Genomic DNA, 25,482 nt, shown 5'->3' with positions numbered 1-25,482 from the left:
GGTGGTGTAGACTACAAGTGTGGCGATGGTGTAGACTACGAGCGAGTCGGTGGTGTAAACTGCAAGAGCGGCTCAGTTCGACCAGTCAAAGGAATTTCCTTTTGAATCTCGTCTCTGAAGTTCCACCGCCGGTGATGTGAACCTCCTTTAATTCAAAGAGTTGGTGGAGAAGGTACAGAAGAACAGCCTCGTGTGTGACAGGTTGTTGTTGTGGAGTCATGGCAGATACTGAGCAGTGATGACACTGTGAGGGAAGCCGTCTCGAGCACTGGAAGTGCGTCAGGACTGGGCAATGGAAGGGGGACCACCCGTGTGCCTTTGCATTGGCAGATGACCACGAATAACGGCAGGGGGCAACCCCCCCCCCCTCTCCTCCCCTGTCAAGCTCCACGCACACACACACACACACACACACACACGCATAAGGCAGGTCCCTCGCCAACGTCCACTGCCTCTTTCCACATTTTGAAAGAACACCTTTTTGTGCCCGAGGCTAGGGTGGGGGGTGTGGAGTAATGGTTGCTACGCTGGTGGGAACAGATCACAGGTGGCTGCGCCGGGGTTTGGCTTCGCGTAGGGGAGGGGTTAAGACACCGCTTCGAAGGTGGCTTTCGCTGGTATGTCCGGTATAAGAGGAACTGCTTTGAGGCACGAACGACGACTGATCCTTATGGGAGTTGATGGTCGTTAGGGTGTTCTTGCCTCACTGTTCGGTCATCCAGGTTCTTAGGAGTGTGTGTGTGTGTGTGTGTCTGAAGTAATGCATTGCAGAACACCCTATATTTTCTGTGTGTGTGTGTGTGTGTGTGTGTGTGTGTGTGTGAGAGAGAGAGAGAGAGAGAGAGAGAGAGAGAGAGAGAGAGAGAGAGAGAGAGAGAGAGAGAGAGAGAGAGAGTTTGTCCAAGCATAGAAAGCAGGAGCAGATCCCCGATTCAAACGTCGTAAGTTTTTTCACCCTTGCTTTGCCTCTCTCTCTCTCTCTCTCTCTCTCTCTCTCTCTCTCTCTCTCTCTCTCTCTCTCTCTCTCTCTCTCTCTCTCTCTCTACCCCGTTGGTGCAGCGTGAATGCTTGGCGCTGGTGGGGGATGGGTTGCCTGCCTGGCAAGGTAAGGGCAGTTCTTACCCTCTTTTGAATGAGGTGGTCAATCCCCAACGGAGGTGGTCTGAATGGAAAGCTGAAGCAGCGGTTGGGAGGAGCTGTGGCCAGCTGTGTGCACCGCTGCTTGCTGCTTCCTCCTCCTCCTTCCTTCCTTCCTTCCTTCCTTCCTTCCTTCCTCCATGCTTAGATATGAGACCTCCTTCCTTCCTTCCTTCCTTCCTTCTCCTTCCTTCCTTCCTTCCTTCCTTCCTCCATGCTTAGAGATGAGACCTCCTTCTTTCCTTCCTACCTTCCTCCTTGCTTAGAGAGATGAGACCTCCTTCCTTCCTTCCTTCCTTCCTTCCTTCCTTCCTCAGAGATGAGACCTGCTACAGATACAGTATATACATAGAGGTATTACGTGTGTATACACGGAGCTGTGGATGTATCACTCGTATACAAAATAGTACTTTTTAAGCGGCTTTCCCATTTCATGCGTTAACCCTTTTTTTTTTTTTTTACTTGTAGATGAAAAGAATAAGATATTTGTCTGACGTTTCTATGTTTATGAAGTGTGTAACGGTGTGTGTGTGTGTGTGTGTGTGTGTGTGTGTGTTTGTGTAATTACATTTGTTTGTACGCTACGGAGAGGGACTTTTACACTTGCGGGGCCCCATCCCTTGAACCTTCTCAGTCATTAAACTTTTAAAACTTATGGTTGTTTTCCGCAGTTACTATATTCCATTCACCCACTATAGTACACTACAAAAAAAGTATTTCCTCATAACCTTTTTTTTTTAACAAACTTTGTTCATGTTATGTTGCGTGGTTGCTTTACCGCCACACCTTTCAAATATCTGTTCACTGTCTGTCATCTGTCTGGATCGTAAACTCATAGGCCGTGATCAGGTCACCCCTTACTCCTCTGTCTTCTACAGTGGGTAAATTCAAGGCTTCTAGCCTTTCCATTTAACTCCCTTAATTCTGTTAGTGTTCCTCTCCTCCTCTCTGTGCTTATGAACACGTAAATTTGAGAAGCGCATTGCTGTTTTTGGCCTCATGTAGGATTGAAGAGCTTCCTTAATTCTTCGTTTTCCTTATACTTGAATGCTATTCGAACATTTCTCTCCATACCTCTAGCGATCCCAAAGGGTAGTCATGGTACACACACTGTATACCGTATCGATTTCGCACATGCGTAATGAAGTATTGGTAGAGAAGCGTAGGACTGCAGCAAACATGTTTGATTTCGATGGCATACAACGGGAACAGTGATTCGTAGTACATACTCGTGTATGTAGTGTGTATCCTGAATAAAGTTACCCTTCGTTGAGTATAACGTTATATTTGAACAGGTGTTTTGTGTTGCAGTGTATTGTATTTTGTGTGTTATAGTGTTACAGGTGAGTGTATTTATACGAAGGAATACAAAGGAATTCACGCCGTAACTGACCACACAGTCCCTTCGAGGCTGTTTGTAATACGTCGTTGATACAGCAGCTGGACCAGGAGGAGGGGGGGGGGTTGTTTCCACCATCCTGGGGCACTGTTGAATCACCAGGTAAAAGATCTCACGTCTGTATGTTCGGCAGCATCTTCGTCGCCTCACCTTCCTTCCCTCCTGGTGGGGTGCATCAACACGAAGAGCTCGCCGCTCAGCCGCCCTTGAACTTGAGCGCATCCTGAGATAACACGACGTACTGACAAGCCTACCCTTTGCCCTTCTGCTGGATCAAAAGAGTTCGATTGATCTGGTACCATCTGTTTAGTGTTATCGTCTGCCTGTCTCATGATTATTGCAGTGTGTTGAAAAAGTCTCTGCATAATTTGCGTACTCCCTGCGTAACTTATGACTATACAGTTGCACCCTCCATAGATGTTGGGCCTCCTTCGGCACGCAACATGATGCTGATGGGAAGTTCAGATTGCATTCAAAAGTGTTTATAGGTGTGTCCTCTTAGTCCGCGTCTCTCCTCACTCATCCTCTCCATTTGTCCAAACCTATTTTACCAAACCCTCTCTCATGGCATTTCCTCCCTCCCTCCCTCTCTGGGAAGGGCTCGTATATTATTCCAGCCGGTCATAATTTTCTTTTGATTGTTACGGAACTTCCTTTGTGCTCACCCAAGGTCGGGGTCATTGGAAGTAATTACTCCCAGGTGTTTTGCGTTCAGCTTCCTCGATGTGATGTGTCCACTGTTTTGGGACCAGAGAATTTTCTTTTGTATTTCAATTTCTTTGGCTCGAAGGAATGGAAATGACTTTATTGGTGAAAGAAAGGTTCACGCCAGTAATTTATTTGTTTATCTTTTTTTACATTTTTCTGGTTATCGACATGGTATGGTCCCTGAGCACAACGGTACGACCCATGGGTTTGATGACCTGACCTTTCAATCTACCCTCAAAGGTCAGGTCAGAGACCAGGCTACGTCATGGCTAAGGGTCATGCCGTCGTGGCTAAGGGTCATGCCGTCATGGTTCAAGGTTCGTACCGTCGTGGTTCAAGAGTCGTACCGTCCTGGTTCAAGGGTCGTACCATCGTGCTTAAGGGGTTTGATCTTAAAGATGATTCCTGAATTAATCTTATATCTTTTATTTACTGATTTCTTTCAGTAGTTGCCAGATGGTTTATCGTGGAACGTACGCCCCTGTTCCAAGATGGCTCGGTGTCCCCCAACTTGTTTTCTGTACATCCGAGGCTTACAGTAATCTTGGGTGATCAATCGTGGTGAACTCGAGTAATAAGGGAAGCTGCTAGCCATGGCGGCAGCTTCTCCGAGGAAGGACAGTCATAAATAATCCCGAATCGCCGGGAATTATCCATTTTTGATGATACTGGAGGAGGGAAAAAAATATAATCTTTCATGTGTAGAATGACCCATCAGAAGTCGCGCTGTATTTGATCGCTGAATGAGGAGCTTGCTCATTCACGGAAGGACATGAGAATACTCACGGTGGGTCGTTGGATTACTCATGTAAGACGGGGGGGCTGGATTATTCATCGGAGGGCCACAGATTACTAGTTAGGGGGGTCGGCACAGACGGGGTCCCACTCAGGGAAGGATTACATAGCTCGATGGAATGGGATTACTTGATGGAGACGGGAGTACTCTTCTTGAAGGAGGAGGTAGAGGGATTTACTCTCGTGTGTGTGTGTGTGTGTGTGTGTGTGTGTATGTGTGTGTGTGTGTGTGTGCGTGACCAGATCTAGGGGTAAAAAGGAGACTATCTGATAGATAGAAACTGATACTGATTCTGAGGGGTTCATGTAGGTTAGGTTGGTTTGCTTTGAGGGGAGAGGGCATTTCTCTTTTTCACTCCCTAGGGTTGCAATGCCTGTAGATAGTAGGGGGTCCATTTCCTTTAATTGGTAAAACTATAACTGGTGAATAAATTAGTTATCATCTGCGGAAGCTGTAAGTTGTACGTGAGATATTTGTATGTCGTAAACGTTTTGCTCAGTTGTGACGGCCCCGTGACGCGTGTCGCGCGCCGCGTCGCAACGAGGGATTGATTACATGTCCGTCTCGCTCATATTGTGTTTTTGGCACGTGTCTCTCTGCTCATAGATAATTTACAAACAGCGATTTACACGGTCCGATGGGTGTGATTTACCATCTGTAAGTCTGGGCCAGGCAGCTCACTTTGTAGATGGTCAGGAGGAGGAGGGGGAGTGCACGACGGGTTGTAAATTGTAAATGAACATAAATCAGGGACAGGGTCTGGGGCAAATTAAGGGGGGTAGGATACACACGTCAGGGTGGGCAGGCCCTGGGGTGGGGCCCCTCACGAGACGGGGCGGAGCTACCTGGGGGCACGACCTGGGGCTGACGTCGAGGGAGGAGGAGGAGGAGGGACGAGGGGGTTGGAGGAATCCTGATGGTGGTGGTGTCAGTGAGTGTCAACACTTGGACCCCTGGTGACCCAATGAACCTTACGTGTGCCTCCTGAACCCCCCTGACCCCTGCACACCCCCACCGTCGTACGCGCGCGCGCCCTTCCAGCTGTGAGTGTAGATAGACCATGTGTCTACCTCCTCCGTGGAGCGCCCTCCCGTGTTATGCTGGTGTCGTGGCCTTACAGGATGTTACGTCTCCAGAGACTGAGGGAAGGAGTTGCTTGGCCCTTTTTTTAAGCACGACGACGGTACGACCCTCTGGTTAAGGGGCGGAACGGCCCTTAAACACGACGACGGTACGACCCTTTGGTTAAGGGACGGTACGCTAGCATTCGTTATTCTGATAAATTTATTATATCGGCTCCCAGACTCCCTCTCGCTGTTCCCATGGCGCTTACAACACTTGTGTGTGTGTGTGTTTGTGTGTGTGGGAGAGAGAGAGAGAGAGAGAGAGAGAGAGAGAGAGAGAGAGAGAGAGAGAGAGAGAGAGAGGCCTCCATGACCATCGGAGGTGTCAGAGGAGGAGGAGAAGGAGGAGGAGGAGAAGGAGGAGGAGGTGTCAGAGGAGGAGGAGGAGGAGGAGGGTGGGTGTCGGCGAGGGTGGTTGGCCACCTCACAGGAGCCTGTGGGAGGGGCGCCGGGAGGGGAGGGGAAGGGAGGGGGGGGGGCAGCATCATGTAACCCAGCCTCGCGGGTCAGGGGTCATCATGATGGCCTGCCGCAGTCACCGCCCCCACCCCCATGTGAACCCGGGCGGTGACCCTCACCCACCGCCGCCACAAGGAGGAGCCAAGGTTGAGGTGGGACATGTGCCTAAGAACTCCCAAAGGATTGGATTCCACTCCTAGATATCCCCTTTAGGAGGAGGAGGAGGAGGAGGAAGGGGTGAGACCTGCCTGTGGGATCCTTGTAGGAAGTATGGCCAAGCCTGTCGAAGGTACCACTACGCCACTGACAATTTCGCTCAGGAAGGGCTTCACATAGATGGAAATTTGACGTACCAATTTGGAAAAACTAAATTGGTTTTAAATTGTGAATGATCAGAATCCAACATATCTTTTTTTTTTTCTAGATGAGACGAAAAATCGTATATTGGATAGATCCTGAGTCTTTGAACCCTTCGTTTTTTTTTATTGTTTTTTTTTTTTTGTACTTATACTCGTTGAACGGATCAAACTCATTTAAAAGAAATTTATATAAGTTTTCTTTTATATACGTTAATTATTGCCAGGCATCAGCAAATACAAATAAACCCAGGTAAGTCCTAGTCATCATTAAGGAACCCGTAACAGGCGTAGAATGGATGGAATGATAAAGGATCTTACCGTCGTGTGTACGGGGAACAAATAGACAGTGATTGATCCCGTCCGAATATAGATTGGCCCGGTTGATGACCCACTCCGAACCTCTCTAATTCATGAAGCCTTTGATGAGTTTGAGCCTTGTGCAGACAGGAGCTGACATGTCTCATGAATGATTGATGGACCTCCTTCCCGCCAGCCCAGTGGATGAATATTTCAAACAGGGGAGTTTAAAGATCAGAAGAGGATATTAGAAAATATCGAAAGGGAAGGTTGATTGATTTTTTTTAGGTGGGAGGGGAACGATATGACGAGAAGAGATCGGCTAGAATTCTGAACGGAGGTTGTTGATGCATAGACCTAATGATGATAGTGTGATTAGCTCGTTTTCGAGAGAGGAATGAACATGAGACGTTGAATTTTTGTATCACGGTGCTGGTGGAGACATTAAGTCTGTAGTTAGATCCTTGTGGGAAAGACTGTCCATCTGGGATGGTTTTATCTCCATCTTCCAACCATACACATAACTGTGAATTAACTCCTTCTCTGTTGGGATGGCTGGAGTGATCAGTGTGAGTGTTGGGGTTGATGGTGTTCATTTTGTTGATGTTGGGGCAGTGTTCATTACGAGTGTTTGTTGAGGTTGGAGGTGTTCATTGTGAGTGTTGGGGGTGGAGGTGTTCATTGTGAGTGTTGAGGCTGGAGGTGTTCATTGTGAGTGTTGGGGTGGAGGTGTTCATTGTGAGTGTTGAGGTTGGAGGTGTTCATTGTGAGTGTTGGGGGTGGAGGTGTTCATTGTGAGTGTTGAGGGTGGAGGTGTTCATTGTGAGTGTTGGGGTGGAGGTGTTCATTGTGAGTGTTGGGGTGGAGGTGTTCATTGTGAGTGTTGGGGTGGAGGTGTTCATTGTGAGTGTTGGGGGTGGAGGTGTTCATTGTGAGTGTTGGGGTGGAGGTGTTCATTGTGAGTGTTGGGGATGGTAGTGTTCATTGTGAGTGTTGGGGGTGGAGGTGTTCATTGTGAATGTTGGGGATGGTAGTGTTCATTGTGAGTGTTGGGGTGGAGGTGTTCATTGTGAGTGTTGGGGGTGGAGGTGTTAATTGTGAGTGTTGAGGTTGGAGGTGTTCATTGTGAGTAATGGGGTGGTGATGTTCATTGTGGATGTGAGGGGATGGAGATCTTCACATATGCAGCAAGTTTGGCGACTCATTTGGGCATTCTTACCCATCCTGTGGGCAGTGGGGCAGAAACAGGATATAGAATGCTTAAAGGTCCAAGGACCTGGGTCCTCAGTGATTGAGTTACAGAGTACATAATGAATAATTGGGACTGTTTACAAGGAATGGGCAACCATGAACGAATTTTACATGTAGTGAGTGAACCTTATACAAAAGCTGAGCAACAATGGATCATACAACAGGTTTTATAGTAAATGTATTATTCACAAGAGGCAAAGTCAGGCAGAAGGGGTCTGGGCTAGAATAAAATGCCTCACTCATTTTGTAATTTTCGGTTTGGGATTATCTCCGACTTACCTCATTTTGCAAAGAGTCGAGTACGTAATGTTGTTGCGATGCGTGAGAGTAATTATTCTGGTGGCAGGATTTGCATTATGGTCTGTTCATCATCAGCAGGAGAGGCAAGCTCCCATGAGTATCTGTAGCCCCAGCCTGAGTCAGACAGCAAGGTGGTCACATTGCTCTGTCTTACACACTCTCTCTCTCTCTCTCTCTCTCTCTCTCTCTCTCTCTCTCTCTCTCTCTCTCTCTCTCTCTCTCTCTCTCTCCCAACAGTGAGTAAGTCAAGGAGACTTTACGTAGGTGCTTGCAGTGAGTGAATCCTTTGGGTATGTAGGTCCCCACAGAGTGAGTAAACTTAGATGTATGTAGGCCACCCAGAATGAGTAAACGTTGGGGTATGTAGGTCCCCACAGTGAGTAAACTCTGGGGTAGTATGTAGGTTCCCACAGTGAGTAAACTCTTGGATATCTGGGTTCCCAGAATGAGTAAACTTTGGGGTATGTAAGTACCCCACTGTGAGTAAGCCTTATGGTATGTAGGACCCCACAGTGAGTAAACCCTGGGGTATGTAGGTCCCCGCAGTGAGTAAACCCTGGGATATGTAGCTTAATGAGTAAATCGTGGGGTACGTAGGTCCCCAGAATGAGTAAACGTTGGGGTATGTAGGTCCCCGTAGTGAGTAAACCCTGGGATATCTAAGTCCCCACATTGAGTAAACCCTGGGGTAGTATGTAGACACCCACAGTGAGTAAACCCTGAGGTAGTATGTTGGTCCCCACAGTGAGTAAACCCTGGGGTATGTAGGTTCCTCACAGAGGTCAGGGGTTGGGTGAGTGGGTGGGTCGGGAGCGGCACATCCACCCTCGCTGCACCGCCACGGACATGCGAGGCATTCCTCTCATACCGCACCACTTGTGACCATATCCCACGTTTGGCTCTCTCTCTCTCTCTCTCTCTCTCTCTCTCTCTCTCTCTCTCTCTCTCTCTCTCTCTCTCTCTCTCTCTCTCTCTCTCTCTGTAGCTTTGGAGACATTAAAGGTATGAATTGATAGATTGATAGATAGGTAGGTAGATAGATAGATAGATAGATAGATAGAGAGAGAGAGAGAGAGAGAGAGAGAGAGAGAGAGAGAGAGAGAGAGAGAGAGAGAGAGAGAGAGAGAGAGAGAGAGAGATTGGTTTGGCCCGCAGATGTGGGAGTGATTTTGTTTCCCCTTTGGTTAGGGAGGGATGGGTGACGGAAGGGAGGGGGGGGGGGGCGCCTGGCCGGCTGACAGACACATGGGGAGACGGTGTCTGTGGTCGGGGGACGTGTGTGTGTGTGTGTGTGTGTGTGTGTGTGTGTGTGTGTGTGTGTGTGTGTGTGTGTGTGTGTTCCACAGAGCCCCTCACACTCGCGTTGCCCCACAATGAACTCCAGTGATTACTTCATTCATGGTAAGAGTCTCCCACCGAAGCCACTTCATACTGACTACTCCACAAGCTCTCTCTCTCTCTCTCTCTCTCTCTCTCTCTCTCTCTCTCTCTCTCTCTCTCTCTCTCTCTCTCTCTCTCTCTCTCTCATATCCCCTCACAGACGTCTGTATAGTGACCCTAGCACCCACCACCCCACCTCAAGCCAAGTGTAAACCCCCCCTCCCACAGACGTCCCCCGGCCCTTCATGACACAGCCAGCACTGTTACAACCCCCTCCACACACACCCCACCACACACCCCACCATGACCCTGAATCGTCTTACAGCATTCCCTAATTTCACGGGATCACGTGACGCGTCGACACAAGGAGCGTCTCACAAGGTCGTAACGGGAAAGGGATTAACGCACACACACACTGGCACCATAGTCTCCTAGTTCCCCCTGACGCCATATATATACAACACGGATGACTGCTGAGCCACTCACGGCACTGGTATGTGAATTACATTTCAATTCTATGAGTATCGGTGTAAACTTGAATGAATTTGGAATATATATATATATATATATATATATATATATATATATATATATATACATATATATATATATATATATATATATATATATATATATATAATCTGTTTCTACCTTTATATTTTATCACTTATCTCTCCCTGTTGCAGCATCACTTAAAACACATTAAATAACGATTTCTCTCTTTCACTTCCTCATTCCACTGTGCTTTACCTTTTATTTCCTCCTCTTCCTCCATCCTCATCCTCCGTCCTCTTCCTCCTTCGCCCACACAGCTCCTGTAATGCATTTGTCTACCATCATCATTCCCCCAGTAGTCCACATGAGTTGGTTTACACCTTCACGCCCCAGTAGTCCACATCAGTTGGTTTACACCTTCACGCCCGAGTCATACATCAAGGAAATTTACGTCTCGCTTTGGTACCCAATGATTTACACGCAGGAAGTTTTCCAACATGACATTCAGTGCCTGTGGGGAAATTATCTCGTCACCTCGTGACCTCCTGAATCAACTCACTCGCTCGCGCCCCTCGAAGCTCCCTCCTCCTCCTCCTCCTCCGGCTGGGTATCAAAGCTCTTAAGACACCTTGCGCAATTGTGTCTTGTACAGGCACATGACACGGTGTACCGTGTCCTGACACCGTGAACTTAGTGTAGAGATTGAGAATCTGCAGTTGCTATTCCTGTCCTGCAGCAGATAACCTCCTCATAGACCAACAGGTCTTATGTTATCTGGCTTCCCATGTACTTTCCTCCAGCAGATAACCTCGCCATAGACCAACAGGTCTTATCTGGCTGTCCCATGTACTTTCCTCCAGCAGATAACCTCGCCATAGACCAACAGGTCTTATCTGGCTGTCCCATGTACTTTCCTCCAGCAGATAACCTCGCCATAGACCAACAGGTCTTATGTTATCTGGCTGTCTCATGTACTTTCCTCCAGCAGATAACCTCGCCATAGACCAACAGGTCTTATCTGGCTGTCCCATGTACTTTCCTCCAGCGGATAACCTCGCCATAGACCAACAGGTCTTATGTTATCTGGCTGTCTCATGTACTTTCCTCCAGCAGATGAGCTCGCCATAGACCAACAGGTCTTATGTAATCTGGCTTTCCCATGTACTTTCCTTCAGCAGATAAACCTCGCCATAGATCTTGATGTCTTCTCTTATCTGACATTTTTCCCCCGTGCACTGGCATGTCCTACCTCCTTAAGAAGCTGCCATGTCACTTGTAAAGTGAGTCACTTATGCATAAAGTCTGACGCTTACTTTTTAACCCCGTACTTATTCGCAACATTTCTAAGAGCCAGGGAAATCATCAAGGGTGCTCCTCCCTCACACATGTTCCAAGTCTCATGAATGTCATCTCATCTCATACTCAACCTGCCTAATAATTCTCTCATTTTCTTTCATTAGACTTACTCGCCATTATACCCCCCTCCCTTCTAGTCGCAACGTATGATATTGATTCAGGTAAATGTAAAAAAAGGGGGAAAAAAAACACGTCATTTTACAAGGGGAGTGTTAGTGGAAAGGGTGATGTGTGTTGTTTATTGTGAACGTCATCAGAGAGAGAGAGAGAGAGAGAGAGAGAGAGAGAGAGAGAGAGAGAGAGAGAGAGAGAGAGAGAGTTGCGTAAAGTTACGTAACGTAAAATCCTTGTGAAGAGGTTTTGGTTACGATCCGTTGCGTCACGGAATCGGACCTTAAATAACTCGTGGCCAGATCCGTTAACCGTTCCGTCTGTTGGTTTGTCCTAACCTTATTGAGGACGTTTCCCTCCCCCTGTTAACGGGAAAGGCATCAACAGCAACAACGGTAGGCCTCCGTTGGGAGGTGGGAGAGAGAGTGGTGGTGATAGGGGTGAGGGTGAGGCACACGTACGGGTTAGCAATGTATATGTACCTTCCCTCCCCCCTTCTATGGGCGCTGGCTCGATCATGCCCGACTCCCCCTGGCGAACCTGGCCACCAACACCCCCGGGGACGTCACCAGCGAAGCAAAACCTCAGCGAACGCGACATATTGTTTGTAAACAGTGATAGACGCCCGTCAGCTGAAGGCCATTAGAGGAGGGTAGGCCCTGCCGCATGGCTCTTCCTTATTTACATTTTTTCGAGCACGACGGTACGATGTCCTTGACTCTACGATGGTACGATCCTTTGAAGACGACGTTACAATCATCGACACTACGACGCACGGTTCATGAATACGACGGTACGATCCTTGAATACGACGTTACGATCATGGACACTACGACGCACGGTTCTTGAATACGACGGTACGATCATCGACACTACGACGCACGATTCTTGAATGCGACGGTACGATCCTTGAATACGACGGTACGATCCTTGAATACGACGGTACGATCCTTAAATACGACGGTACGATCATCTACACTACGACGTACGATTCTTGAATACGACGATTCGATCATCGACACTACGACGCACGATTCTTGAATACGACGGTACGATCCTTGAATGCGACGGTACGACCATTGAACGCAACGACTATGGCCTGTGACTACGACGGTACGACATTTGGGTTATGCAATGCTTGAGACCCTGAGAGGTCGTACAGTCGTGCTCAAGGGTCGTACCATTGCTCTCAAGGGTCGCACCGTCGTATTCAAGGTTCGTACCATGGTGCACAAAGGGTCGTACCGTCGTGTTCAAGAGTCGTACCGTCGGTGCAGAAGGCTCGTACCTTCGTGTTCGATGTTATTAATGCTCATTTTTATCGGGAAAAAAATCATATTAAAACAGTTATATGATTTTTGTGGCTTTATTTCTAGACATTAATGACCCACGACAAGGGAGTTAAAAAGAAACAATAAAAAACAAAAAAAAAACCGGGAACTGACGTAGGTATCCTCAGAGTTACGTCACTAGCAGGAAGACAAGCAAAGGAGTGGGGGAAGAAAAAAAAAAGAGAAGAAAACGGGAACTGTGGGGGGAGGGTTTACTTTAGCATTCATGTATGACCCTCTCGGCCCGAGGTCAGGTTTTGGCTGATGCGCTCCCCAGCCGCCCCTGTCTGCTGGGCGTCGGGAAAGATGATGTTTTAACACGTCGTAAACCAGAATTGTAAGCACTTCCCTGAAAGTCACAGACACACACACACACACACACACACACACACACACACACACACACACACGCACACACACACATATATACATAGCACAGCGCCTTACAGGATGATACTGTGTTCATTGTGTGTCTGGGTATTGTTGCTGTGTGTGTGTGTGTGTGTGTGTGTGAGAGAGAGAGAGAGAGAGAGAGAGAGAGAGAGAGAGAGAGAGAGAGAGAGAGAGAGAGAGAGAGAGAGAGAGAGATGCTATATTTATGCTCTGGCCAATTTTAGACCACCTCAACCGTGAATTATTATTATCATTATGATTATTCTCATAATTATTTTTAACAAACTTTAATTTTTTTACGTCAGCAGGACACAGGCGAGTGTGGTCCGAAGTTTCCCTCCCCCTCTAAAAATAATTATGTAATTAAGGACCACAGCGGACCATCGGTTGGAGGAGGGAATTTGGAGGGTCAGGTGTTCGTCTGGGCACTGAGGAAGCTACCATTTTGGAGCGGGTCATTTTATCATGATTTTGTACAATAGATGTGATTGAGCGATGGTGGTATTGGTGGTAGTGGTGGTAGTGGTGGTTGGTAGCGATGGTGGTAGTGGTGGTAGTGGTGGTGGTGGTGGTGGTGATTGTGGTTGGTAGTGATGGTGGTGGTGGATGGTGGTGGAGGGTTAGTGTTGGCGATGGTGGAGGAGGTACATGGTGGTGGATGGTAGTTCTTGCCCCCACACAGTAGTATACATGCAGTATACAGTAGTGTACATGCAATATACAGTAATATACACAAAGTATACAGTGGTATACACAAAGTATACAGTAGTATACTCAATGTATACAGCAGTATACATACAGTCTATCGCGTTGCAGTCTCTGCCACACTGCGCTGGGTCTCCGGGTCAACTGTAAAGCCCTTTTTCCACCTCGTCAGCCAATGACGATTACGCTGGCTTGTGGTTGAAGTTGGTTAAGCTGGCTTGTGGTTGAAGCTGGTTAAGCTGGTTTGTGGTTGAAGGTGGTTAAGTTAGTTCGTGGTTGAAGGTGGCAAAGCTGGGAGAAGCAGAAGAGGATGTCAGCAGTTACGTGGAACAATAAGAGTATGCTGTATATTCACATGTGCTTTTTCATGTTTTGTTCTTAGGTTTATTATGTGTGTTTTTTTGAGGGGGGAGGATGTGGTAAGTGAGGAGTTATGGGAGTGTACTGAGGTGTGAGGGGAGGAAGGGGGTATTAAAGTTTGAAGGGTGAAGGGAGTATTTTGAGGGCTGAGGGGAGTTTGCTAAGGCGTGAGTGGAGTGTTTTTGTGGTGTGAGGAATGTGTATTAAGGAGTTAGGGGAATGTGTTCATGGGTAAGGGTAGTGTATTGAGAGATGAGGGGAGGTGTATTCAGGGGGTTAGGGGAGGTGTATTCAAGGGTGAGGGAAGGTGTATTCAGGGGTGTGGGGAGTTGTACTCAGGGATGAGGGGAGTATATATACTACCCACCATATAAAACCAAACCTCACTGACTATTTCACGTCGTAACAAAGGCCCTCTGGAAACCCAGCCAGCCACCCACCTCTCCTCCTCCTCCTCACGCCCCTCGACCAGCAGGCCCCACTCCCTTCTCTCACTATCCTCCGGTAGGTTACGGCGAACTAGACCCCTGTGAGGTAACAAGTTGGGGGTTCGACGCCGTCCTTGAAAAGGTAATCCGCTTTTGGGAGGTCAAGCCACTCTAAAAATGAGGTCACTGGATTTTTTTTTTTTCTCTCTCTCTCTCTCTCCTGGAATTCAAGAAATTTTAAAAATAGATCTTAAGTACAAGGTCAAGATGCTGGATGTGCTGTGGACACACACACACACACACACACACACACACACACACACACACACACACACACACGCACACACACACACACACACACACACACACACACACCTGGACAAACTCCACAAAGTTAACAAGCCTAATAGGGTGATGAGATTCGTTCCTAGTAATTACAAAGTAATTGATAAGGACACAGTGAAAGAAGGCCTCGGTGTGTGTGATTTTCCAAGCAAGAAGTGAATTACGAGGACTGTGTGTGTGTGTGTGTGTGTGTGTGTGTGTGTGTGTGTGTGTGTGTGTCTGTGTATGTGTGTGATGAGAGCCTAGGGCTGGACATTGCGCCTCATCTGTTGCCACAGCTGCACACGTCAGGAGACCCGTGAAAGAGGCGAGACTGTGTGTGTCTCGGGAGGCAGATGTTATAACCGCATTAAGGTGTGTGGATAAGGAAATGTTTTGGGTAGTTATACACACCTTAAGTTAAGCCACCATTATGCCCTCCCACTCCGCCTGAGCCTTGGTCAGCGCGCTGGTAGAAGACCCAGCCAGGGTATGATTTGAGAGGGTGAGGAGGTGAGCAAACAAGGTGGTGCGCGAGTGATATGGACTGAGCCACAAGTGAGAGAGAAGATGAGGGCTAACGATGCTGCTGTCCACTGCGGAGGAGGAGGAGGGGAAGAATGGGACGAGCGGTAACTGGAAGCAAATGGATGGGAGTTTTGGGGGAGGTGACTGGAAACAGCCTTTGAGTTCTTAAATCCTCCCCCAGACGACGTTGACGATCGACAGAACTCGGAGAAATGGAAGGCTACGGTGACCCCGAGGCCCCAGGGAGCTGGGCCAAAAGCTGGGTTTTGAAGGCACATAGAGGAGGTGAAGAATGGTGGATGATCTGGAATATGGCAAGCAGGGAGGACTGTGAGCGCCAGCAGTTTACAGAGGGATTGTTAATGATGCTTTGATAATGGGACTATAGAGAGCTCAGCAGTGCCGGGGAAGCGTCGCGTGAGTGTAGGAGATGACTCTCTCTCTCTCTCTCTCTCTCTCTCTCTCTCTCTCTCTCTCTCTCTCTCTCTCTATCTATCTATCTCTATCTATCTATCTCTGTCTATCTATCTATCTATCTATCTGTCTATCCATCTATCTGTCTGTCTCTCTATCTATCTTTCTATCTATCTATCTATATATCTATCTATCTCTGTCTCTATCCCCATTCCCATTTCCTATTCCTCTGTTACTTTCGATCTTTCCCCAGTCTCAAAGTGGTGACCTGGCTAGACCAGAACTTGACCAGATTCATCCCTTTCCCCCTGACCTCGTACGTACCGTATAAGCTGAAAGAAGATCGAAAGGCGAGGAAAGTTGACCCGTCAGGTAGTGGCCTGGCTACAGAATTAGCCAGGAAGGAAGGGCAGAGAGGGAGAAAGTTCACCAGGGGGGAGGAGGGAGGGTGGGGGGGAGGCAATTGGGTGAACTTGAGCGAGTCCCTGAACTTGTGTACGGCGTTAGAGGTGTGAACAGGATGTTTTAGGAAGACTTTGGTGAACTTTCAGGAACTTTCTCAGTAGGTTCAAGGGAGCGTGGTGGACTGTAGTGAACTCTGAACTTACAGGAGGTTCAAGGAGGTTTCGTTAAACTTCAGTGAACCTCTGAACATACAGGAGGTTCAGGGAAGCTCCGGTGAACTGTAGTGAACCTTTGAACTTACAGGAGATTCATGGAAGCCTCGATGAACTTTAATGAACCTCACTGAACTTAACATGAGGTTCAGAGAAGCTCCGGTGAACTTTAGTGAACCTCACTGAACATATAGGAGGTTCAGGAGAACGTGTTCATATCTGGAAAGAGGCAAATTGTACGCAGTGTAAAGAGATGCTAGTCTTATTGTATTTAGATGGATGTTCAGAAGGTCTTAATGGTAGTTCAACCTCGAAGTGAATGACTGAGTTCAACCTCGAAGTGGATGACTGAGTTCAACCTCGAAGTGGATGACTTAGTTCAACCTCGAAGTGGATGACTGAGCTCAACCTCGAAGTGGATGACTGATTTGAGGGCTGTGTTGGTGTGGCAGACTGTGTTATACTCGTGCCAGTGAATAGGGTCAAGACGCTGTTATAATCTCGTAAGTGCAGCCCGACTGTCTTTGAAGTTAAGGGTCGTTAAGTCATGAGATGTTCGAGTGGTTTTTTTTTTCAGCTCTCTTCAGAGTCTCATGACCTCACCAGGGGGGTCACATATTTGTTGATTGCCGAGGTGTCATTAAAGTTGTTGATTACACCACTAACTCTGATTGCAACACTACTTACATGATATCATACAAGCCATTTTCTTCAACGGTATTAATCCATTTTCTGTACGTATATATATATATATATATATATATATATATATATATATATATATATATATATATATATATATATATATATATATATATATTCCTATGAGTCCACGGGGAAAATGAAACACGAAAAGTTCCCAAGTGCACTTTCGTGTAATAATCACATCATCAGGGGAGACACAAGAGAGAAATATAACAGTCAGTTGATATACATCGAAGAGACGAAGCTAGGACGCCATTTGGTAAACATGTGATATATATATATATATATATATATATATATATATATATATATATATATATATATATATATATATATATATAAACTTTTCCATAGCAAATAGAATTATAACGTGAGTATTCGTACATCTTGGCGTTAATCAGTGATTGGTCGTGGCGGCCACATTGCGGTATGTGTGTGTGTGTGTGTGTAATTACCTTATGTATGTAGTACAAGGATGGGGGTATACGATTATGGGAGCCCGAACCGTAAACCCAGACCGGGGTCTCGAATATCAACCCCGTAATTGTGTGTCGCATTGCTAACCACACTGCATCACATCGACTCTGTGTTTATGTGTGTATGTGTGTGTGTGTGTGTGTGTGTGTGTGTGTGTGACCACGAACTTATTTGTGGTCGGGTGGCAACCTGTTCAGTTAAGGTCCAAGACAGCTTGAGATTGCTGTTTTTTTTTTTGATTTTCACTTGTTTGAGTGTTTTTCTGCTGTGAGTTACGGAGTAAAGTGTGTTGAGTGACGGGATGGTTTCCGAAGACAGGTGGCGTGGTGAGTGGCCAGGTGGTCACTGTAAGACTACGTGTCAAGTGAACGCGGGTTCACGGAGTGACCAGGTGTTCGCTGAGTGACGACGTGTTCTGTGAGTTACGTCTTACTGAGTGACTACGTGTCTTGTGGCCATGTGTTCATCGAGTGAGTGACGAGGTCTTCGGCGAGCGAACCAGGAGTCTTCAGTGATTGACCACACGTTTACGTCTTCACAGAGACCACGTTTTCGGGTCACCGTGACCTCGTGCTGTGTACACTTCCGCTTTTCTAACCACGGTTGACCTTGAGGGGGGCGGGGCGGTGGTGGGGTCGGTTAGAGTGGCGGAGGGGCGGGGGCGTCGTCACCGGGGAGGGTCGGGTTGATATCTTCGTTTTGTCGTCACGACACGACACTGACCAGGGGGAGGGAAGGTCGTGTTTCCTTCCTCGTTTCGTAGGCGTCTTGACTTTAGTGCTTCCTGGGGAGGCAATGTGGACATATATTTTCTTGACGTGTTGTGTCCCCGGTCTGCGTTGTTTTCAGTGTGTGTGTGTGTATGTGTGTGTGTGTGTGTGTGTGTGTGTGTGTGTGTATGTGTGTGTGTGTGTGTGTATGTGTGTGTGTGTGTGTGTGTGTGTGTATGTGTGTGTGTGTGTGTGTATGTGTATGTGTGTGTGTGTGTATGTGTGTGTGTCCCTGAACGTCTGGGGGACTCTCTCTCTCTCTCTCTCTCTCTCTCTCTCTCTCTCTCTCTCTCTCTCTCTCTCTCTCTCTCTCTCTCTCTCTCTCTGATGTATATATATATATATATATATGTATATATATATATATATATATATATATATATATATATATATATATATATATATATATATATATATATGTATATATATCGTATACATTCATAGCTTGACGATCTATCATTCTTATCGTTTTCAGATGAGAAGAGAAAAAAATAAAAACATCAAAATCAACTGAAGTGTTTGTTTAACTCAGCGCCCACGTCGCCTCTGTCGTAACATTCGCACACAGCAAAAAGTCGTCCGCTTATCATCTGTATACCCCCCCACCTCCTTCTCCCCCTCCTGTTTACGTCATTGTCCCTGGAAGGAGGGGACTCGCAAGCACAAGAACTTGCGTCCTGCGTCTTGAAGCAGTCGTCCGAAACGTACTCTGGGATTCCCCCCCCCCACCCACCCTGCCCACCGTCCTTCGTCCTTCGACGCAGGAGCTGGGCGCGGTGGGCCAGACCGTGTTCGGTCAAATGTTTTATCGTCACTACGAAGAGTACCCAGGTCCTGTGGTGTGTGTGTGTGTGTGTGTGTGTGTGTGTCCGAGTATAGACAATGTGGCTGTATTTTTCAAGGTCCAAGCCAGACACCGTATTGCTACGACAGATGATGTTTTTTTTTTTTTTCGTTTTTGGCGTATTTTCGTAGAAGATTGTAGGCCAGGAGATGATGATGAGGGTCGTCATAACATACGACCGCGACGGGAACGACCCTGGAACACAAGTCGGATCAAAGGCCTGGTCATCATTCCCAGAGGGGTCGTACCGGTCGTCCTCAAGAGTTTGCATGGTCGAGGGTCGTACCGGTCGTCCTCAAGGGTTTGCATGGTCGAGGGTCGCACCGGTCGTCCTCATAGGTTTGCATGGTCGAGGGTCGTACCGGTCGTCCTCAAGAGTTTGCATGGTCGAGGGTCGTACCGGTCGTCCTCAAGGGTTTGCATGGTCGAGGGTCGTACCGGTCGTCCTCAAGGGTTTGCATGGTCGAGGGTCGTACCGGTCGTCCTCAAGGGTTTGCATGGTCGAGGGTCGTACCGGTCGTCCTCAAGGGTTTGCATGGTCGAGGGTCGTACCGGTCGTCATCAATGATTTGCATGGTCGAGGGTCGTACCGGTCGTCCTCAAGGGATGGTACCAATGTCCTCAAGAGTCGTACTGTCGTCCTCAACATATCGCACCTTCGTGCTCATGAGTTACTGATGTGCCCATTGTGTAACTCGCTATGTACCTGCCGTACCGTTACTGATGTGCTCTCACAGTGGAACTCGCTATTGATGTGCTCTCGGAGTTCCAGTAACTCATTGTGTACCTCCAGCATCACGGACAGTGTGCCCCCCCTCACAGTTCCAGTAACTCATTGTGTACTTCCATGATCCACTGCTCTGTTTTGGCTCGGTGCTGCCATGGGTCATTATGTGGGTCGAATCAGTGGCTCTTATTTTCGGTGTGTGTGTGTGTGTGTGTGTGTGTGTGTGTGTGTGTGTGTAAGGAATGGGTTAGATGGGGATGAGGGGGGAGGCAGCTTTGATGGGTAGTGGTGCAGTGAGGGGATGTATGTGGCGTGAAATAGAAGTCATGTGAAGTGTTCTATGCCACGGGTCGGGGATGGATGCTGGGAGTCGTATTTATGTGTAAATGATTACACGATATGATTACGTGGACTTATTAACGTATTTTATAATTACAAGGAATTGTCGTTAGGTGCGTTCTCGAAATTAATGAAAGTATGATTACTTTACCGTTTATTTCGATTGGTTTTGAGATTATGAAGAGTTTGGAGATTTCAGAAGAGGCAGTGATTCAATACAGTAAACAGCAAAGATTGCTGCCTGTTTATCTATTAAAGAAAATGTATATAAGTCTGCCCGTCACGGCGAAGCAAAGAAAACGTATCAAACCGCTACTGGACGTGTGCAATTCGACAGCCACATTATCAGAGGAGGAAGTAAGCAGTTGAACTAACCACTTTTTATTATTTTTCTTCTGTTATCGAGGTGAGTTGTGATAAAACGATAGCAGCAGGCACTCATGGAGAAAAACCACGGCTGTTGCTGGATGACGGCAATACCCTACGACACATGCTGGAAGAGAAGAGAGAGTAGCAGAAAAGCTAATGGAAGGAACGTTAGAAAAGCAAAGACCCGTGACAGACCGTGTCAAAGGCTTTCGGAGATTTGCCAAAATGTCTTGAGGGATGATGACCAGAAGTGAATCACATGGGAAAGATGATTGACCACCGACCACGCGCCGCGAAAGTCATATTGATGGCTAGAGAGAATGGAAAAGGGGGTTAGATCTTTAAGTGTTTTGAGAAGACGTAAGTTGATGAGATATCTCAGAGAATGATGGGGATAGCAGAAGTGAGATCAAGGGGTTAGAAAATGGTCTCTTCTCTTAAGAGATAGGGCTGCAACAAGGCATACTGTCATCAAGAGGCGATACAGGCGAGGCAGCGATGGCAGCAAGCGTAGAGGCACACCCCTTTAAGGCTTGGAGGAGGCATACCGTCTTGGGCCATACGCTTTGTCCACCTTCAGCTACAAGAGAGGACATGGAAGACCCTGTAAGAGGAGAATACAGTAGAGGGCATTGATTCAGTAGGAGGAAGTGGTGGAGGTTTGGAAGCGGAGCTATGGAGAGTTGAACGAGAGGAGAGTAAGGTACGGGGGGAGGAAGTGGTGGAGGTCTGGAAGCGGAGTTATGGAGAGTTGAACTAGAGGAGAGTAAGGTACGGGGGGAGGAAGTGGTGGAGGTCTGGAAGCGGAGTTATGGAGAGTTGAATTAGAGTAGAGTAAGGTACCAAAAAGAGCCGTTGGAAGAGCGGAGGGTTGTATTACATAAGTTAATGGAAATGCTTTTGATTAAGTGCCGCTGAGATTTGTCAGTCGAAGTCCTATTAGCACACTTGTCGGTGCTTGACTTTTATGAAGAGCATCGCAGCTGTGATTCCGGGTAGAAATGAAAACGCAATGGGATTCATGGGAGGAGGAGGAGGAGGAGGAGGAAGAGTTCCATGGCGTCGATCCGTTCTGTCCTTGATGCTACAGACATCAAGCCACCACGAGTGGGAGGAGGGAGGTGTCTGACTTACAGCCTTCAGTAAGTTTGCAACATGCAACTGGCAGCTGGAACGCAAGTCAGATGCTGAATTGGTTACTATATATATAAGATTTTGAGGATTTGATGTACGGTTCTCTGGATTCCCTCCTGTACAGGGGGGGGGTCTCACTGTTCAAGGTCGTGTTGAGATGATGGCCAAACAGACCTGTCTTAAACCAGACATAGACGTCAATCAAAGACCTCACTTAAACCAGATTGATAGACGTCATCCATAAACCTATCTTAAACCAGATATAGACGTCAGCCAAAGACCTAACGTAAACCAGATCGATAGACGTCAACCATAAACCTATCTTAAACCAGACGTAGACGTCAACCAAAGACCTCACTTAGACCAGATTGATAGACGTCAACCATAAACTTATCTTAAACCAGATATAGACGTCAACCAAAGACCTCACTTAAACCAGATTGATAGACGTCAACCATAAACCTATCTTAAACCAGATGTAGACGTCAACCTGAGTGTTGCAGGTAATGATATTTTGATCTTACCGAGTGCCGATGTTTTGAATGACCTTTTTGATGTGTGGAGGAGCCTTTTAAAAGCATCGTTCCTCGTCACTGAGACGACCGGAAGCCGTCACCTTTGGACCAAGACCAGCGCTGGTTGTATATCGTGATAACCCCTGTGTTTATCTACAGATGATGTTATCTGCAGATAAACTGCAGAGTGACTGATGAGCGAGGAGACCGGTACGGTCGTAATGTTGATGATTCTCTCTCTCTCTCTCTCTCTCTCTCTCTCTCTCTCTCTCTCTCTCTCTCTCTCTCTCTCTCTCTCTCTCTCTCCCGTAAGCTTAGGAACAGAGTTGGCGAAGCTGTGGTTGATAGAGAGAGAGAACCAGCCATTTTCTATAGGAATCACTTGTCATACGCGAATGAGAGGATGAATTAGCCGTTGTTGCTCTGTTTGTAAATAGTGTGCGTCGCGATGTGTGTGTGTGTGTGTGTTTGTGTGTATGTGTGTGTGTGTGTGTGTGTGTGTGTGTGTGTGTGTGTGTGTGTGTGTGTAGTGAATAACACACATCACCTCCAGGACCTGTGATATCGAGACGATGGTCCCATCGCCCCTCCTCGTTCGTGTTCCTACCCTGACCTCTCCCCGATCTCGCATCACACACACACACACACACACACACACACACACACACACACACACACACACACACACACACACACACACAACAATACAAGGCTCTCTCTCTCTATTAAGATTTAGGCGGCGAGCAAAGGCAGTTATCGACGATGAATATTTACGGTCGAGTGTAATGATCGGTCTGGTATTTCAGACTGCAGCCGAAGTGGTTAAGTAGCGTTAAGTGATGAGGGGTGCATGTGCGCGCGCGTGCGTGAGTGGGTGCGTGTTGAGGCTACGGGAGGCTGCCTGCCTGCCTGGCTGGCTGGAGGGGGGGTAGGCTGGCTAGTCCCGGGTCGAGCCGCCTCAGTCGTCGGCTGACAGTGTTAGGGTACGGACGTGAGCGCTCCTCTCTTATTCCTGTGGCTCGGCTACCCCCCAGCGCTAACCATGAGTATCCCCAGCCACCCCGGCCCGCAGCCTCAGTCAGTACCCGCCTGTGGATGGATAATTACAATACCCTGGGGTCGTTAACTCGCCGCTGGTGGAGTAATCGGGTCCTCTTATCCTAAGGGATCCCGCAGGACTCCGTTGGACTTGTAATTGCAAGCAGATGCAGCGCGTGGTGTGAGGGAGGTGCTTGCCGCCGAGTCGGGGAGAGTGAGGCTGCGGTGTGTCCATGTGAGGGACACATTCAGCAAGCTTCGTTCTTCATTCTAGTCAAAGAAAAAAAAAAAAAGAGAGTCTGTTGGACTTCCAGAGGTGGGCAAGGTGCACCCATCCCCTCCCCTCTGGCTTCTTCCAGCCCACGCCCGCACACCCTCTCTCTAGTCAATACCCATCACGCCCGTCTGCAACACGTCCTATTCGCCGAGGGACCGTCACAGCACACCTCCTCCTGCTTCTGTCGTCTGTCATGATCTAGTCTTGCGAGAGAACCTGTCGGTATAGTGAAGTGCTCCTGGGGAATATACTTTCCTTCCTCACCAGGTGGTGTACTCTTGGCAGTGAGGGTGTACCGACGTACTTACAGAACTAGGCAGCGAGTGTGTCTGTGAGTGTGTGTGTGTGTACCAGTAATGTTGGGTAGAGGAGGAGGAGGAGGAGAAGAAGAAGGACGTTGGTAGTGGGTTGAGAGAGAGAGAGAGAGAGTTTCTCCACCAGCGGCGAGAGAGAGGGGGCTTGCGCGTGCGCGCGTGTGTGTGTGTTGTACTCACCAGCACTTCAGGAGGTTTGATTGCCAATAACACTCACTACCTCCGCCCCCGCCGAGATGAAGTACGGGGACAACTTCGTGCGCTCGATGCGCCGGTCGCTTCGCCTGAAGAAGAGCAAGAGCGTCACCATCACAAACAACAACACCATCAAACGCAATTCCGGTAGGTGCTTGTCCTGTGTGTGTGTGTGTGTGTGTGTGTTTGTCTGTGTTTCCCTAAGCCAGCCAAACGTTACGTAGCCTGGGAGGGTAAGTTGAAAGGCTGGCACACGCATCCTGTCGTGGTCGCCTCCTACAGGCAGATCTTAAAGGCTTTTGGTGCAGTATGTACGCTGATGGATTTTTCGTCTATATCTGTTGGATTTTTTGTCTGTATCAGTCTCAGGCACTCGTTAACAACCCAACCCAACCCCTCAACCCCAAAGCATCGAGTCATTTGGTTTGTGATGAGTTTGTGATTAGGTTCCACTGCCTCAACCACTCTAGTTAACACTCGTTAAGTAAGAGTTGATTATTATGATAAGGTGTTCGATGTTCTCTCTGATAACGAGTGATAAGGTGCGTATAAAAGTGACCTCTGTTTTCTTCAGGGGTCGATTTGACTTATTAAAAAATATTTTTGTAATTTATATTCATTATTTTTTTTTTTTTTAGAACGTGTTTGAGATACAAGGTTGTGTTTTTCGTGTTACATACGACGTTTTCTTTATGTTCAGCGAACAGTCAGAATATATAGACGCATCCCAGGGTGTTCTAGTGGAGTGGCTCTGGCATGGCCACGGCACTCTGCCATTAGTGGCTTCACAGGGTATTGCCACTTCACTCTCGAGGTTCAGTGGATTACGACCCATTTATCTCTCTCTCTCTCTCCCTCTCTCTCTCTCTCTCTCTCTCTCTCTCTCTCTCTCTCTCTCTCTCTCTCTCTCTCTCTCTCACACACACACACACACACACACACACACACACACACACAGAGCTATATCCTTCCCCTCCGCATTCTGCCTCTATCAATCCCATCTCCTCGTTTTCATTTTTCCTCTCTTACCCTTCCTCCCTCTTTCCCTCCTGTAGGAGAAACAGACTCAAGATTACCCGGGGAGTGAGACGATTGCTGGGACCGATCGAGATCATCTGACACGAACGTCCGGACGCCACGGGGTTAAATGAGACTCCATCCCCGTAATATTACAGAGCGAATGGGCGATTCCTCGTCGTCACCACCTCCTCTCCTCCCCCCGCGCCCGCCCGCCCGCCCGCCCGCCCGCCCGCCTCTCGTTATGGTGAAGTCTGGCGTTTGGAACATGACGAAGAGGAGGTGGGGGAGGGAAGGTTCCACCCACTTCCTCCTTCTTGGGGGAGAGGTGGAAAGGGGGTTCTTCCTTCTTATGGTGAAGCCTGGTGCTTGTAGCGTAACGAGGAGGGGAGTCGTCTTCATCTGCCCCTTGTATGGTGAAGCCTCGGCACACCGACAACATAACAAGGAGGAAGGGTGTCTGTTACGAAGCCTTCTTCCCGTGCCGTT

At 47.8% G+C, this 25,482-nt stretch overlaps 1 protein-coding gene across 2 annotated transcripts in view; it reads left to right on the top strand.

Annotated features, from left to right (window-relative positions):
- CenG1A (Centaurin gamma 1A) overlaps positions 1-25,482 on the top strand; it is a 625,830-nt gene that overhangs the window by 390,423 nt on the left and 209,925 nt on the right. Inside the window, exon 1 of one of the 2 annotated variants that reach the window (XM_071670691.1) lies at positions 23,113-24,123. The exons of the other annotated variant lie outside the window; for it this stretch is intronic. Coding sequence (XP_071526792.1) covers positions 24,018-24,123 — 106 coding nt within the window. The 5' untranslated portion in view covers positions 23,113-24,017. Of the gene's footprint in view, positions 1-23,112; positions 24,124-25,482 lie in introns of those variants that run through there. 2 annotated transcript variants of the gene reach the window in all.

Source organism: Panulirus ornatus, chromosome 15 (assembly GCF_036320965.1).
Source record: "Panulirus ornatus isolate Po-2019 chromosome 15, ASM3632096v1, whole genome shotgun sequence".
NCBI classification, from domain to species: Eukaryota; Metazoa; Arthropoda; class Malacostraca; order Decapoda; family Palinuridae; genus Panulirus; species Panulirus ornatus.
The sequence above is the reverse complement of the archived record's forward strand: the minus strand, read 5'-3'. Positions and strand labels throughout refer to the sequence as shown.